This window comes from Oncorhynchus keta, chromosome 4, assembly GCF_023373465.1.
Source record: "Oncorhynchus keta strain PuntledgeMale-10-30-2019 chromosome 4, Oket_V2, whole genome shotgun sequence".
NCBI classification, from domain to species: Eukaryota; Metazoa; Chordata; class Actinopteri; order Salmoniformes; family Salmonidae; genus Oncorhynchus; species Oncorhynchus keta.
The window spans coordinates 72,205,985-72,223,513 of NC_068424.1; the positions used below are offsets into that span (position 1 = coordinate 72,205,985).

The window sequence follows — 17,529 nt, forward strand, 5'->3', positions numbered from 1 at the left end:
GTGGCCAGACGGAAGCCACTCCTCAGTAAAAGGCACAACAGCCCTCATGGAGTTTGCCAAAACGTATCAACAGCCTTGGTTTCTCAAATGACTGCCTCGCCTGGTTCACCATCTACTTCTCTGAGAGTTCAGTGTGTCAAATCGGAGGGCCGGTTGTCCGGACCTCTGGCAGTCTCTATGGGGGTGCTACAGGGTTCAATTCTCGGGCCGACTCTTCTCTGTACACATCAATGATGGCGCTCTTACTGCTGGTGATTCTCTGATCCACCTCTACGCAGACGACAACATTCTGTATACTTCTGGCCCTTCTTTGGACACTTAACTAACCTCCAGACGCCATACAACCCTCCTTCCGTGACCTCCCAACTGCTCTTAAATGCAAGCAAAACTAAATGCATGCTCTTCAACCGATCGCTGTCTGCCCGTCCAGCATCACTACTCTGACTTAGAATATGTGAACAACTACAAATACCTAGGTGTCTAGTTAGACTGTAAACTCTCCTTCGACTCACATTAAGCATCTCCAATCCAAAATTAAATCTAGAATCGGCTTCCTAATTCACAACAAAGCATCCTTCACCCATGCTGCCTAATATACCCTAGTAAAACTGAACATCCTACCGATCCTCGACGATGTCATTTACAAAATAGACTGCATCTAATTTGTTAAGTAGAGTGTTTGAGGCTGTCACAGTGCCATCCATTTTGTCACCAAAGCCCCACCACTGCGACCTGTACACTCTCGTTGGCTGGCCCTTGCTTCATACTCGTTGCCAAACCAACTGGCTCATCCCCAAAGCCAATTCCTCCTTTGGCTTCCAGTCCTTGGCAAAAATCACTGAAGCTGGAGACTCGTATCTCCCTCACTAGCTTTAAGCACCAACTCACAGATCACTGCACCTGTACAGCGTTCACTCCAATGTTTAATTTAATCTATTTATTGCCTTACCTCATTTGCATATACTTCTTCTACTGTATTATTGACTGTTTATTCCATGTCGAACTGCTTTATCTTGGCCAGGTCGCAGTTGTAAATTAACTTGTTCTCAACTTGCGTACCTGGTTAAGTGAAGGTGAAACAAGATTCTCTGGTCTGATGAAACCAAGATTGAACTCTTTGGCCTGAATGCCAAGTGTCACATCTGGAGGAAACCTGGAACCATCCCTACAGTGAAGCATGGTAGTGGCAGCATCATGCTTTGGGGATGTTTTCAGCAGCCTGGGACTAGGAAAGATGAACGGAGCTAAGTACAGAGATCCTTGATGAAAACGACCCTAAGCACACAGCCAAGACAACACAGGAGTGGCTTCTTGACAAGGCCTTGAATGGTCCAGCCTGAACCCGATCGAACATCTCTGTAGAGACCCGAAAATAGCTGTGCAGCAACCCTCCCCATCCAACCTGACAGTGTTTGATAGGATCTGCAGAGAATGGGAGAAACTCCCCAAATAAAGGTGTGCCAAGCTTATAGCGTCATACCCCAGAAGACTCAGGCTGTAAATTAGATGTTTTTTAAACATTTTTAATACATTTGCAAAAATAAAAATAAAGTTTTTGCTTTGTCATCGGGTATAAGGCTGTAAAGTAACAAAAAAAGTGACAGGTTCTGAATGCACTGTAGCTATTTAGCGGTCTTAAGGCTTGGGGATAGAAGCTGTTCAGGAGCCTGCTGGGCTGTCCGCACCACCCTCTGTAGCGCCATGCAATCGAGGGCGGTGCAGTTGCCATACCAAGCAGTGATGCAACCAGTCAAGATGCTTTCAATGGTGCATTTGTGGGCCCATGCCAAATCTTTTCAACCTCCTAATGGTGAAGAGGCACTGTGTGCATGGACCATTTTAAGTCCTTACTGATGTGGACATCGATTGTGGGAGAAGTCGGAGCTCAGGGATGATAGACGCGTTTCGCACTAGTACTCACCAGTTGGAGGGGTGTCCAAGTAGATTTTCCCCAGTCATATGTGGTAAATATCACCTTCCCACTTGGTTATGAGCGTTAGCTGTCAATGTTAGTATTTATTCAAATGTAACGCATCAGAGCCATGAGTTGAGTGTGCAGATTCTATTTCGTAAGATGACAATACATAACAAATGCATTGTGCTGTAACTAGTCAAACATGCTATTCGTTTTTGGGAAATGAAAACAAAGCCCTACCAACACAAACAATAAAGTGCACGGCTACAAGTACATTTCAATATGTTTATTGAATATTAAGGTAAATATTTCACATTAATACAGGCTACGTAAAGTAGAGCCACTATACGACATGAAATGTACTCTCAATTTAACCCTTTTTAGTATGTAAACAATTATACATTTATTTACCACTAAAAGGTATTCTGATTTCTTTCTCTCTATAGGTAATCATCATCCTCTAGTTGTTGGCTGAGTATCATTAGCTCCTTCATCAGCGCTCCCCCTGAGGACGAGAACTCTGTACGTGGGTTGAAGTCCTAAATCTAAGCTACACAGAGCATGGAGCCGGTTGGACAGGCTGTCACCATCAGTTTGTTCATCAGACATCAACCGGACTTTAAACAGAACTAGGGCCCAGAGTTTTCCCTCCCGACTCCACAACAGCCATTGCTGAAATGGTAGTATATTTCTTTATTTCTTATGGAGTTAGGCACATTAAAGAACGGTGTCAAGATCATTTCTCTCCATTTCTTCAAACTCAGCTTTGCTCTTCGTTCTCTACTAAAGTTAACATGTTTTACAATTCTGTTGGTTTTTGTTGTCAGTTGGAAATTAAATTCATGTTTGTGGTGTGTGTATGTGCGCGCAAGTTTGATTTCTGTCGATGCCAGCCGGCTAGTTGACGTGGTTCAGGTGCACGTGAGGAGCCCAGGTACCAGGCCACACCTGAACGAGGAGGAAGAAGAGGAGAAGTGGAACAGTTGAGAGAGAAGGAGATTCCATTAGCAAAGGTGTGTGTGTGGAAAAAGTCTCACCTGCTGTGGGTCGGTGTTGTCTGCGTTGTTGGGGACCACCTTGATGATGGGGCTCCATGCAGGGTCAGCAGCGTGCAGCCCGTTGAACAGGCCCCCCCCCGGACTCTCCCCCATAGGGGGGTGGGGGGGCAGTATGGTCCCTCCATACATCGACATGGCCATACCCTGGAGACAACCAGGTCATTAAACACTTCACAACCAGGTCCACTAACTACAGTATATTAACACAGTCCTACCCTGGAGACAACCAGGTCCACTAACTACAGTATATTAACACGGTTCTACCCTGGAGACAACCAGGTCCACTAACTACAGTATATTAACACGGTCCTACCCTGGAGACAACCAGGTCCACTAACTACAGTATATTAACACAGTCCTACCCTGGAGACAACCAGGTCCACTAACTACAGTATATTAACACGGTTCTACCCTGGAGACAACCAGGTCCACTAACTACAGTATATTAACACGGTCCTACCCTGGAGACAACCAGGTCCACTAACTACAGTATATTAACACGGTCCTACCCTGGAGACAACCAGGTCCACTAACTACAGTATATTAACACGGTCCTAACCTGGAGACAACCAGTCCAATAACTACAGTATATTAACACTGTCCTACCCTGGAGACAACCAGGTCCACTAACTACAGTATATTAACACAGTCCTACCCTGGAGACAACCAGGTCCACTAACTACAGTATATTAACACAGTCCTACCCTGGAGACAACCAGGTCCACTAACTACAGTATATTAACATGGTCCTAACCTGGAGACAACCAGTCCAATAACTACAGTATATTAACACTGTCCTACCCTGGAGACAACCAGGTCCACTAACTACAGTATATTAACACGGTCCTACCCTGGAGACAACCAGGTCCACTAACTACAGTATATTAACACGGTCCTACCCTGGAGACAACCAGGTCCACTAACTACAGTATATTAACACGGTCCTACCCTGGAGACAACCAGGTCCACTAACTACAGTATATTAACACGGTCCTACCCTGGAGACAACCAGGTCCACTAACTACAGTATATTAACACGGTCCTACCCTGGAGACAACCAGGTCCATTAACTACAGTATATTAACACGGTCCTACCCTGGAGACAACCAGGTCCACTAACTACAGTATATTAACACGGTCCTACCCTGGAGACAACCAGGTCCACTAACTACAGTATATTAACACGGTCCTACCCTGGAGACAACCAGGTCCACTAACTACAGTATATTAACACGGTCCTACCCTGGAGACAACCAGGTCCACTAACTACAGTATATTAACACGGTCCTAACCTGGAGACAACCAGTCCAATAACTACAGTATATTAACACTGTCCTACCCTGGAGACAACCAGGTCCACTAACTACAGTATATTAACACGGTCCTACCCTGGAGACAACCAGGTCCACTAACTACAGTATATTAACACGGTCCTACCCTGGAGACAACCAGGTCCACTAACTACAGTATATTAACACGGTCCTACCCTGGAGACAACCAGGTCCACTAACTACAGTATATTAACACGGTCCTACCCTGGAGACAACCAGGTCCATTAACTACAGTATATTAACACGGTCCTACCCTGGAGACAACCAGGTCCACTAACTACAGTATATTAACACGGTCCTACCCTGGAGACAACCAGGTCCACTAACTACAGTATATTAACACGGTCCTACCCTGGAGACAACCAGGTCCACTAACTACAGTATATTAACACGGTCCTACCCTGGAGACAACCAGGTCCACTAACTACAGTATATTAACACGGTCCTAACCTGGAGACAACCAGTCCAATAACTACAGTATATTAACACGGTCCTACCCTGGAGACAACCAGGTCCATTAACTACAGTATATTAACACGGTCCTACCCTGGAGACAACCAGGTCCACTAACTACAGTATATTAACACGGTTCTACCCTGGAGACAACCAGGTCCACTAACTACAGTATATTAACACTGTCCTACCCTGGAGACAACCAGGTCCACTAACTACAGTATATTAACACGGTCCTACCCTGGAGACAACCAGGTCCACTAACTACAGTATATTAACACGGTTCTACCCTGGAGACAACCAGGTCCACTAACTACAGTATATTAACACGGTCCTACCCTGGAGACAACCAGGTCCATTAACTACAGTATATTAACACGGTCCTACCCTGGAGACAACCAGGTCCATTAACTACAGTCCTACCCTGGAGACAACCAGGTCCACTAACTACAGTATATTAACACGGTCCTACCCTGGAGACAACCAGTCCACTAACTACAGTATATTAACACTGTCCTACCCTGGAGACAACCAGGTCCACTAACTACAGTATATTAACACGGTCCTACCCTGGAGACAACCAGGTCCACTAACTACAGTATATTAACACTGTCCTACCCTGGAGACAACCAGGTCCACTAACTACAGTATATTAACACTGTCCTACCCTGGAGACAACCAGGTCCACTAACTACAGTATATTAACACGGTCCTACCCTGGAGACAACCAGGTCCACTAACTACAGTATATTAACACTGTCCTACCCTGGAGACAACCAGGTCCACTAACTACAGTATATTAACACGGTCCTACCCTGGAGACAACCAGGTCCACTAACTACAGTATATTAACACTGTCCTACCCTGGAGACAACCAGGTCCACTAACTACAGTATATTAACACGGTCCTACCCTGGAGACAACCAGGTCCACTAACTACAGTATATTAACACAGTCCTACCCTGGAGACAACCAGGTCCACTAACTACAGTATATTAACACGGTCCTACCCTGGAGACAACCAGGTCCACTAACTACAGTATATTAACACGGTCCTACCCTGGAGACAACCAGGTCCACTAACTACAGTATATTAACACAGTCCTACCCTGGAGACAACCAGGTCCATTAACTACAGTATATTAACACAGTCCTACCCTGGAGACAACCAGGTCCACTAACTACAGTATATTAACATGGTCCTACCATGGAGACAACCAGGTCCACTAACTACAGTATATTAACACTGTCCTACCCTGGAGACAACCAGGTCCACAAACTACAGTATATTAACATGGTCCTACCCTGGAGACACGGACCAGAAGAGGAACGGACATTTGAAAATATCATATCACCTTCTCAAATAGACAAAGGTGTGTCAAAACAAAAAATTCTCAGAATAAAATAGGTTTCACCTTTCAGTGAAATGCTTACTGACAAGCCCTTAACCAACAATGCAGTTCAAGAAAGAGTTAAGAAAAGATTGACAAAATAAACAAAATCTAAATGAATCACAAGGTAACAAGAACTATACATAACAATAAAGAGGCTATATACAGGGGGTACCGGTACCGAGTCAGTGTGCAGGGGTACAGGTTCATCCAGGTAGTGCGTGTGTTACCTTGGGGAAGTCCATGTAGTTGTTAGGGTGGTTGATGTGTTGCTGGTGGTAGTTAGCGGGGTTAGAGATGCCGGAGTCGTCCTGCTCCATGGGCTGGTACTGGGAGAAGGTGTGGTCCGCCTGCAGCCCAGGGTGGACCATGTGACTGCCCATCAGGGGCTGAGACCAACCTGACATGGCTTCTAGAAGGTGAGATGGGAGGTAAGAGACTGAGAGATACTGTGTGTGAGAGAGTGGGGGGCTGTGGGTGTGAGAGTGGGTGGGGGGGGTGTATATACCCGTTAGCGGTTTAACAGGGCTGTAGACATTGGGGATGGAGAGACCAGCGTGGGTTAACAGTTGTGTGTGAACACATGGATCTGCTGTGTGTCCATCTGGTTTGTACGACTACTCACCAGAGGCGCTGCCGACTCCGAAGGACCAGATGCCTCCCTGTCCTACAGGAGCGGTGTAGGAGGTCGGGAGGAGAGGAGGGTTGACGGTGGTCTGTCTGATCCTCGCCAGCCTCTCTGTCCCGATGGGAGGAGGCACCTTTCGGTCCTGCTGGCTGCCGCCCTGGCCCTGCTTGGTCTGGTGAGGGGGGGCCGCGGGGCCAGACGACGACACCTTGGAGGGAGGGGGCACCGCCTGGGACTCGCCTGGGGAGACGAGGGGTTAAAGATGAGGGGTTTTGAGTCTAAAAGACAGTTATACTATTTAAGAGAGTTTTGCCTTAGTTAAATCATTTTCTGTTTGTTGAATTCCTGGAAAATAAGCTTTGTGGGCATTTTAGATGACTTTTCACACATCTGTCAGTACCTGATGTGGCAGCGCTCCAGGGGTGAGGGGAGAAGTGCTGTCTGCTGAAGGAGGGGGTGCCCACAGCTGCTGGGCCGTGTAGATAGACTGGACTACCAGACATACTGGTAGCATAGCTGGTCAGACTCAGAGCTGTAAGACAAGGAGGGGGTTTGGGACATATAGAATGTAAGGTCAAACAAAGTCAAATATAAAAAATAAAATAACATCTAAATGTCCCTTTCTTTTACCAATAGGACTGTTGACCATCCTCTGTGAGGCAGAGCGGTACCCAGGGGCCTTGGAGCTGTCTGGAGGAGGGGCCATCATGCCATCCATCTGGCCCATGTAGGCGGGGGGGGCAGAATACTGCTGCTCAGGAGGAGAGCGGGCAGGGAGGTGGCACGCACCCCAAACCTGGTTGTTACCCACCTAATAGAGAGACAAGTGGTTAGTGAGCAACTGGGCCACAGGTGTGACCCGAAATGAGAAGGCACTGAAGTTTAGGTCACAACATTTTCTGAATTAAATGTAAACTGGACATAGGTGAAGTCGGGGCAGTCTGGGCAGTCGGGGCAGTCTGGGCAGTCTGGGCAGTCTGGATCTTACAAAAGGCCTTTGATACTGTGAATTATGAGGTCCTCCGATCCAAACCATCCTCCCTTAATGTGTCCACTGAAGTTAGTTGGATGTATTCCTATCTGACAAACATACGTCAAAGGGTTTGTTTGGGGAACACTCAGTCTCTATGCTATAACATTGGGGTCCCACAAGGGTCAATATTAGGCCCCCTCCTGTTTACCATTTTTATACAGTTGAAGTCGGAAGTTTACATAAACCTTAGCCAAATACATTTAAACTCAGTTTTTCACAATTCCTGACATTTAATCCTAGCAAAATGTCCTTTTCTTAGGTCAATTAGGATCACCACTATTTTAAGAATGTGAAATGTCAGAATAATAGTAGAGAATTATTTATTTCATCACATTCCCAGTGGGTCAGAAGTTTACACACACTCAATTAGTATTTGGTAGCATTGCCTTTAAATTGTTGAACTTGGGTCAAACGTTTCAGGTAGCCTTCCACAAGCTTCCCACAATAAGCTGGGTAAATTTTGCCCCATTCCTCCTGACAGAGCTGGTGTTACTGAGTCAGGTTTGTAGGCCTCCTTGCTCGCAACACGCTTTTTCAGTTCTGCCCACAAACTTTCTATAAGGATTGAGGTCAGGGCTTTGTGATGGCCACTCCAATACCTTGACTTTGTTGTCCTTAAGCCATTTTGCCACAACTTTGGAAGTATGCTTGGGGTCCATTTGGAAGACCCATTTGTGGCCAAGCTATAACTTCATGACTGATGTCTTGAGATGTTGCTTCAATATATCCACATAATTTGTCCCCATGTGCAGTTTCAAACAGTAGTATGTCCTTTTTATGGCGGTTTTGGAGCAGTGGCTTCTTACTTGCTGAGCGGCCTTTCAGGTTATGTCAATATAGGACTCGTTTGACTGTGGATATAGATAATTTTGTACCCGTTTCCTCCAGCATCTTCACAAGGTCCTTTGCTGTTGTTCTGGGATTGATTTGCACTTTTCGCACCGAAGTACTTTCATCTCTAGGAGACAGAACGTGTCTCCTTCCTGAGCAGTATGAAGGCTGCGTGGTCCCATGGTGCTTATACTTGTGTACTATTGTTTGTACAGATGAACATGTACCTTCAGGTGTTTGGAAATTGCTCCCAGGGATGAATCAGACTTGTGGAGGTCTTCAATTGTGGTTCTGAGGTCTTGGCTGATTTCTTTTGATTTTCCCATGATGTCAAGCAAAGAGGCATTGAGTTTGAAGGTAGGCCTTCAAATACATCCCCAGGTACACCTCCAATTGACTAAAATAATGTCATTTAGCCCATCAGAAGCTTCTAAAGCCATGACATAATTTCCTGGAACTTTCCAAGCTGTTTAAAGGCACAGTCAACTTAGTGTATGTAAACTTCTGACCCACTGGAATTGTGATACAGTGAATTATAAGTGAAATAATCTGCCTGTAAACAATTGTTGAAAAATGACTTGTGTCGTGCACAAAGTAATGTCCTAACCGACTTGCCAAAACTATAGTTTGTTAACAAGACATTTGTGCAGTGGTTGAAAAACAAATTTTAATGATTACAACCTAAGTGTATGTAAACTTCTGACTTCAACTGTAAATGATCTCCTACAAGTTAACATGCAGATGTATGCAAACTATACAGTTCTGTATGTAGACAGATAATAGACAAGTCGTTAACAAGTTAACTGAAGCTGTAGGACATGTATGTAAATGGACAACTAATTCTTGCCTGCATTTAAATATCGACAAACCTATGTACTTCTCCAAGAAATCCAATGATTCCTCCCAACGATCTGTTCTTGTTAATGGGGAGAATGTGAAAGTTGTGTCTAACTTCAGGTATCTCAAGAGTTTTTTCGGGGACTTCAACTCGGCATTTAAGAAACATGTGAAGGTGGTTTAACAAGGTCAAGTTTGGATTATCCAACTTTAGGTTAGTAAGACCTTTCCTTTCTCTAGAGGCCACCAAACTATATATGCATGCTATGACTTTCTCACATGCTGGTCACAGGCAGGAGCTACTATTCTGAAACCAATTGAATCACTCTACAAACACACACTTCATATTTTTGATAACAAACTGAACAGTTACCACCATTGTCATATTATTTACAAACATAATTGATTCAGTAGGTGTAGGTTTAAGCAGTATGTAGATGCAAGCCTTGTCTTTAAGATCCTGCATGGTGTTGCCCCTCCACCTCTATGCCGGCATATCATGCTCAAGGAAAGCCCCTCCAGGATAACAAGGGCATTAAGTAGAGGTTGATTGCGTCGGCCCTTTTTGACACAGTAATTTCGATCAATCGCCCTTCTGTTAGAGCTACAATACACTGAAATGCAATGCCAATGGACTTGCTGCACTGATTATTGTATTTTTACATTTAAAATTGAAAACATGGCTCAAATCTATCTAAATCTGTACACATGAGTTCTGTGGTTCCTCATATGTAAGACAACAGTTGATGATAGTGTTGTTGTTGTTAGAATGATATATTATTGGATGTAATGTGTTTTGTATTGTTTTAGTGAGTATTTGTATAAAGGTGGCTGTGTAAAGGACCTTACCTGCCAAGGGAATACTGGTGCAAATGATCTTTTGGCTAACCCCGGCACATTTACATGGATGTTGCATTATTGTAATACTGATGTTGATTAATGTGCATTATCCCCTATAAATAAAGAAATAAACCTTCAAAACATGTTACTCTATGGCAGCGCTCTCCAACCCTGTTCCTGGACAGCTACCCTCCTGTAGGTTCACTCCAACCCTGTTCCTGGACAGCTACCCTCCTGTAGGTTCACTCCAACCCTGTTCCTGGAGAGCTACCCTCCTGTAGGTTTACACTCCAACCCTGTTCCTGGACAGCTATCCTCCTGTAGGTTCACTCCAACCCTGTTCCTGGAGAGCTACCCTCCTGTAGGTTCACTCCAACCCTGTTCCTGGAGAGCTACCCTCCTGTAGGTTTACACTTCAACCCTGTTCCTGGACAGCTATCCTCCTGTAGGTTTACACTCCAACCCTGTTCCTGGAGAGCTACCCTCCTGTAGGTTCACTCCAACCCTGTTCCTGGAGAGCTACCCTCCTGTAGGTTTTACACTCCAACCCTGTTCCTGGACAGCTACCCTCCTGTAGGTTTACACCAACCCTGTTCCTGGACAGCTACCCTCCTGTAGGTTTACACTCCAACCCTGTTCCTGGACAGCTAACCTCCTGTGGGTTTACACTCCAACCCTGTTCCTGGACAGCTACCCTACTGTAGGTTTACACTCCAACCCTGTTCCTGGACAGCTATCCTCCTGTAGGTTTACACTCCAACCCTGTTCCTGGAGAGCTACCCCCCTGTAGGTTTACACTCCAACCCTGTTCCTGGAGAGCTACCCTCCTGTAGGTTTTAACTCCAACCCCAGCTGTGACTAACCTGATTCAGCTTACCAAACAGCTAATTATTAGAATCACATGTGCTAGATTAGCGTTGGAGTGAAAACCTACAGGAGGGTAGCTGTCCAGGAACAGGGTTGGAGTGTAAACCTACAGGAGGGTAGCTCTCCAGGAACAGGATTGGAATGTAAACCTACAGGAGGGTAGCTGTCCAGGAACAGGGTTGGAGTGAACCTACAGGAGGGTAGCTGTCCAGGAACAGGGAACCTACAGGAGGGTAGCTGGAAAAGGATTGGAATGTAAACTACAGGAGGGGAACAGGGTTGGAAACCTACAGGAGGTAGCTGTCCAGGAACAGGGTTGGAGAACTATCCAGGAACAGGGTTGGAATGAAAACCTACAGGAGGGTAGCTCTCCAGGAACAGTGTTGGAGAGACCTGCTCTATTGAAATAAAAAACGATTCTGTGGAAAACAGAAATAGTAGAAAATAACGTGTGGTGGCACCCACCTGGTTGTTGTTGTCGAACATGCTGCTGAAATGGTTGAAGAGAGCTGCAGGGCCGAAGTTAGGGGGCATCTGCTGGGGCTTGGCCCCACCATGGACCTGCTGCTGTATCGGAGAGCCGTTCATCAGACCCATGGAGGGGGGCTGGGATGCCTGGGGCTGCTTCTGTTTGGGGTGCTCATGTTGTTGCTGTGTGTCATGGGGTAGGAACGGTTTTTGCTGTGTGTTATGGGATAGGAACGTTTGTTGTTGCTGGTCGATGTGTTGGTAGTAGGGCCCTGTCGGGGGCTGTATGCGGTGTGAGACACGGGGAGCGGGAGCCGAGAAGTGGGGTACGGTGCTGTTGGGGTGTGTGTGTGAGGGGGTGGAGGAGGATGGGGGGAGGTGGGAGCTGGACTGAAGAGGGAGGAGAGGTGGAGGGGGGTCTGATGAGGAAGTGGAGGTTAGGAGAGGAGGGGGTTGGTGCTGCTGCTGCTGGCGGGGCTCAAGTTTGGAGGGGGCAGTCATGACAGGGGCGGTGAAACCACCTGAACTAACCACATTGTTGACTGAGACGGATAGGGCCTCCTGAGAGAGGGAGGGGGTCAGCTTCTCCTTTCCTGGGGGAGCAATGGGGGCGCTGGGGGGTGACTTGGGGGGCTGAGAGATGGGGGTGACCTGGGGTTGAAGAGGGTTAGGGGTGTTTGTAGCCGTTAAGCCCGTGTGTTGGTGGGCGGGAGACCCTGTACTTCTCACTGAGTGACTACTACTACTGACAGTGGTGGTAGTAACCACGGAGACACAGTTGACCCCTATGTGCTTGGGGTCAGAGGTGAACAGCTGTTTCCTGACTGAGGAGGGTGTGGGGGTGCTGGGCTGGGCCCCAGGGGGGGGGTTAGGGGTGTGGGGTGATCCTGTAGTCATAGCTGTCTGACTGTTAGAGGCACTAGGACTGGAGACAGAGGAGCTCGTGGATGATGTGTTATTGTGATCATTATGACTTGACAAGTTAGATGTGGCCTGGTTGTTACCACTACTACCACCGTTGTGTTTGGGGGAGCTGTTGGCGCTACCGGGACTCAGCGGCCGCACCGGGAACGAGCCCCAGGTGCTGGCGGCAGGGGAGAAGGTCCCACCGAACTGGGCCATGGGCAGCATGGGGTGTCTGATCTGATGCATGGTCTGGGCTGCCAGGAGGGCCAGCTGGGGATGGGCGTAGGCCAGGGGGAGAGACACAGGGAAGGGCTGCCTCACCCCAGACAGACCCTTACCCATCTTACCCCCCCCCGTCTGAGAGGAAGAGGACTGGAAGGAGACCCCAGAGGACGTGACCAGGGAGCCCAGGGCCTTGGCCCCAACGCTGAGGTTAAGGTTAGCCCCAGTGGGGGTGGGGAAGGGGGCTGAGGTGAACTTGGAGCCCGGGGCCCTGATGTGGTTCCTGGGGATGAGGTCCTCTAGTTCCTTGGCTGGGTCCTGGATCAAAGAGGTGATCAGCTGGACCGCGTGTCGTGTCGACTCCGTGCCACCTCTGGAATGGACCATCACAACACAGGGGTCAGGGGCCACACAACAATGTACACATTCCACGGACATGGTTCCAACCAATCACAGCATCTCAAATCTTCACTGATCTCCAGGAGATACTGCAGGAGGATTTATAAATCAACACATATCTATTACTCTGTTAAATACTTAGAATCCCTCAGATAAATCAACACATGATTATTACTCTTTTCTCAGTTTTCCTCGTGTTCAGTTCTACTCTTCTGACTGGTGTAATAACAGTCTGCTGCCACCAGAGGTCAGGCTCTCCCTCTCTCCGGTCCTACCTGATGGTGATCATTCTCTCTCCGTTCTTGTCTTTCTGTTTGTCCACGTCAATGTGTGCTCCCGTCACGTCCTGTATAGCTGTGATGTTGCAGCCTCCTCTACCCATGATCCTCGACACCACCGAGGCCGGCACCGATAGCTTCTTAGACCTGCAGCCCGGAGAGAGAGAGATTCATATGGGGTTTAGAACCGGGACAAAGCACAAGATCCATGGGGAGCCACAGGCCTGACAACTTACTTTTCCTCGTTGTCTAAAACAGTGGTTCCTAACCAGGGAATCTGGGGGGTACCTGGCTTGTCCACTGGGGGTACCTGGCCTGTCCACTGGGGGTACCTGGCCTGTCCACTGGGGGTACCTGGCCTGTCCACTGGGGGTACCTGGCCTGTCCACTGGGGGTACCTGGCCTGTCCACTGGGGGTACCTGGCCTGTCCACTGGGGGTACCTGGCCTGTCCACTGGGGGTACCTGGCCTGTCCACTGGGGGTACCTGGCCTGTCCACTGGGGGTACCTGGCCTGTCCACTGGGGGTACATGGCCTGTCCACTGGGGGTACTTAGACTCATGAGACCATAGGTCTACTGGTAAAATGCATGAGGGGGTACTTTGACTCATGAGACCATAGGTCTACTGGTAAAATGCATGAGGGGGTACTTTGACTCATGAGACCATAGGTCTACTGGTAAAATGCATGAGGGGGTACTTTGACTCATGAGACCATAGGTCTACTGGTAAAATGCATGAGGGGGTACTTTGACTCATGAGACCATAGGTCTACTGGTAAAATGCATGAGGGGGTACTTAGAATCATGAGACCATAGGTCTACTGGTAAAATGCATGAGGGGGTACTTAGAATCATGAGACCATAGGTCTACTGATAAAATGCATGAGGGGGTACTTAGACTCATGAGACCATAGGTCTACTGGTAAAATGCATGAGGGGGTACTTAGACTCATGAGACCATAGGTCTACTGGTAAAATGCATGAGGGGGTACTTAGAATCATGAGACCATAGGTCTACTGGTAAAATGCATGAGGGGGTACTTAGACTCATGAGACCATAGGTCTACTGGTAAAATGCATGAGGGGGTACTTAGAATCATGAGACCATAGGTCTACTGGTAAAATGCATGAGGGGGTACTTTGACTCATGAGACCATAGGTCTACTGGTAAAATGCATGAGGGGGTACTTTGACTCATGAGACCATAGGTCTACTGGTAAAATGCATGAGGGGGTACTTTGACTCATGAGACCATAGGTCTACTGGTAAAATGCATGAGGGGGTACATCAGGGGAACTCCGGGCAGAGAAACATTCAGTTGGTGGTACAGTAACCAAAAAAGTTTGGGAACCACTGGCCTAAAATATCCTATAGATTTCCTTGAAGCATTTCTAGATGGATTTTATGGATGGTGTGTGTGTCAACCCACCTTCTCACCACCTCCTTCCAACCCTCCTCTCTCTTCTGTCCCCTCTTGGGGCTGGTGAGGCTCTTGCTGTTGGGGGATGTGACAGGTAGAGACATGGTCTTAAACTGAGACGGTACAGAGCTGCTGGGGGTCAACTCACTCATGTCTGGAGCTCTGAGAGGTTGGGAGGGGGGGAGTGGGAGAGAAAAGGGGGAGAAAGAGAGAGAAAGGGATCAAGGTCAGATTGACATTTGATAAGGTTGAGGTTTTATCTATGTATTTGTAATAGAAATGCACTGTTCCGTGTGATTTGATGGTTTCCTTTAGGAAAACTACAGTTAGTCAAAGTCAAACCAATGGCTCTCCTCTAAAGCGCTGCAGGTCACTCACTTGTGTGTAGGCTTGGAGATGGAGACGCTGACTTGGTTGCCTGGGTGTAGCTGCAGACAGTGTTTCTTCTCCGGGCCTGGCAGCAGGCTGTGAGTGGGGCCCGAAGACGAAGAGGAGGAGGAGGAAGAGGAGGATGAGGAAGAAGAGGGGAGGTCGGGGAGGAAGTTGAGCTCCTGGCTCTTGCCCCCGCTGCTGCTACTCTCACTGGCACAGTCGGTGCTGTCCAGGGGGTCTGAGTCGCTGGTGCCCCCCGCCCCTGTCACCCCACCACCCCGTGGCACCCCATGGATCGTGTTGGCCTTGTGCTGTGCCAGCACCACCTGCTGGACAGAGATGGAATCATCACTGATTAGACACCTTGATTGACAGATTGTTTGACGGATAACTGAGTGGAAAAGACGAGTGGACATGTGTACATATTTGCAGCCACCCAGAAAATCACAGCTTCGCTCTCTTGTCCTTAAATTTAGCTAGGCTACATTATATTCTACAGTCAGGTCACATAATGCATCATATGGGGCGGCAGGTAGCCTAGTGGTTAGAGTGTTGGACTAGTAACCGAAAGGTTGCAAGATCGAATCCCTGAGCTGACAAGATCTGTCGTTCTGCCCCTGAACTGGGCAGTTAACTGCCTTGTCATTGTCACTGCCTGTCATTGAAAATAAGAATTTGTTCTTAACGGATGTGCCTCGTTAAATAAAGGTCAAATAATAAATACTTAGTTTTTTTTTTAATACAGTACCAGTCAAAAGTTTGGACACATCTTATCATTCAAGGGTTCTTCTTTATGTTTTACCATTTTCGACATGGTAGAATAATAGCGAAGACATAGAAACTATGAAATAACACATATGGAATGATGTTGTAACCAAAAAAAAAAAGTGTTAAACAAATCAAAATATATTTGAGATTCTTCAAAGTAGCCACCCTTTGCCTTGATGACAGCTTTGCACACTCTTGGAATTCTCTCAACCAGCTTGAAGGAATTCCCACATATGCTGACCACTTGTTGGTTGCTTTTCCTTCACTCCACGGTCCAACTCATCCTAAACCTTCTCAATTGGGTTTAAATAAATCACAAACAGTGTCACCAGGAAAACACCATCACACCTCCCCCTCCATGCTTCACTGTGGGAACCACACAAAGTCACAGTGATTAGAACCAAACATTTGGACTCATCAGACCAAAAGGACATATTTCCACCGGTCTAATGCTCCTGTTTCTTGGCCCAAGCAAGTCTCTTCTTCTTATTGGTGTCCTTTAGTAGTGGTTTCTTTGCAGCAATTTGACCATGGAGGCCTAATTCACACAGCCTCCCTGACAGTTGATGTTGAGATGTCTGTTACTTGAACACTGTGAAGCATTTATTTGGGCTGCAATCTGAGGTGCAGTTAACTCTAATGAATGCTTCCTGTGGCGGTCCTCATGAGAGCCAGTTTCATCATAGCACTTGATGGTTTTTGCGACTGCACTTGAAGAAACTTTAAAAGTTCTTGAAATGTTCCGGATTGACTGATCTTCTTGTCTGAAGTAATGATGGACTGTTGTTTCTCTTTGCTTATTTGAGCTGTTCTTTCCATAATATGGTCTTGGTCTTTTACCAAATAGGGTCATCTCCTGTATACCACCCCTACCTTGTCACAACACAACTGATTGGCTCAAACTTTGTGTTTACAACATGATTCCACATGTGTTATTTCATAGTTTTGATGTCTTCACTATTATTCTACATGTAGAAAGTAGTAAAAATAAAGAAAAACCCTTGAATGAGTAGGTGTGTTAACTTCTGACTGGTACTGTTTAGATACATAAACATTACAAAAATTAAATCAAATCTATATTGAAACTATATTTTAAATACACCAACCACCTGTGAGTCCTGCAGTATGATTGGTTAATACCTGTGGGTCCTGACATATGATTGGTTCGCTGGGGGATGAGTCCTTGGTCTTGTTCTTCTTGCTTTTGCGGCTGGCACTGGTCGTCGTGGCAACACTGGCCCTCTTCTTGCCGAACACACAGCTGAAGGTGGCGGGGATACCGATGGTGGTGGTGGTGGTCGCACTGGGGGGGTCGATGGGGGGGTCCACTTCTGGAGAGGGAACGACAGAGTTGTTCAACTTTCCACAACAAACAAATGTTATTATCGGCATTTTGGGAACAAATGATTAGACATTGAAACCAAGATATAATTTACCCTCGGCGGAGTCATCCTGCTTCTGCATCTCACCGTCTTCCTCCTCATCCTCCTCCTGGGTAGTCTTCTGCTCCT

At 47.0% G+C, this 17,529-nt stretch overlaps 1 protein-coding gene and 1 long non-coding RNA gene across 63 annotated transcripts in view; one reads left to right on the plus strand and one right to left on the minus strand.

Annotated features, from left to right (window-relative positions):
* Positions 1-2,186: 2,186 nt before the first annotated feature.
* The window catches only part of LOC118384059 (ankyrin repeat and KH domain-containing protein 1-like), a 95,123-nt gene continuing 79,780 nt past the window's right edge, over positions 2,187-17,529 (minus strand). For 12 of the 16 annotated variants that reach the window (XM_052514643.1, XM_052514637.1, XM_052514630.1 and 9 more), the window contains exons 27-38: positions 17,455-17,529; positions 17,159-17,349; positions 15,257-15,579; positions 14,888-15,040; positions 13,455-13,604; positions 11,650-13,153; positions 7,407-7,587; positions 7,177-7,308; positions 6,774-7,016; positions 6,379-6,560; positions 2,953-3,117; positions 2,187-2,863 (exon numbers count right to left, since the gene is read on the minus strand). The exon at positions 17,455-17,529 is cut by the window's right edge and continues 238 nt beyond it. In XM_052514643.1, the coding sequence (XP_052370603.1) occupies positions 2,813-2,863; positions 2,953-3,117; positions 6,379-6,560; positions 6,774-7,016; positions 7,177-7,308; positions 7,407-7,587; positions 11,650-13,153; positions 13,455-13,604; positions 14,888-15,040; positions 15,257-15,579; positions 17,159-17,349; positions 17,455-17,529 (3,350 nt within the window). In that variant the 3' untranslated portion in view covers positions 2,187-2,812. Of the gene's footprint in view, positions 2,864-2,952; positions 3,118-6,378; positions 6,561-6,773; positions 7,017-7,176; positions 7,309-7,406; positions 7,588-10,326; positions 10,431-11,649; positions 13,154-13,454; positions 13,605-14,887; positions 15,041-15,256; positions 15,580-17,158; positions 17,350-17,454 lie in introns of those variants that run through there. The other 4 variants (XM_052514572.1, XM_052514652.1, XM_052514578.1 and 1 more) reach the window with 3 other exon arrangements.
* LOC127927876 (uncharacterized) lies at positions 3,124-6,077 on the plus strand. Of its 47 annotated transcripts, none has more exons than XR_008129443.1 (5): positions 3,124-3,448; positions 3,595-4,963; positions 5,013-5,159; positions 5,196-5,733; positions 5,832-6,077. It is a non-coding gene; the product is annotated as an uncharacterized LOC127927876 (long non-coding RNA). The 47 variants fall into 47 exon arrangements; XR_008129434.1 differs by having other exon boundaries at positions 5,196-5,684; positions 5,734-6,077; XR_008129553.1 differs by having other exon boundaries at positions 5,196-5,586; positions 5,734-6,077.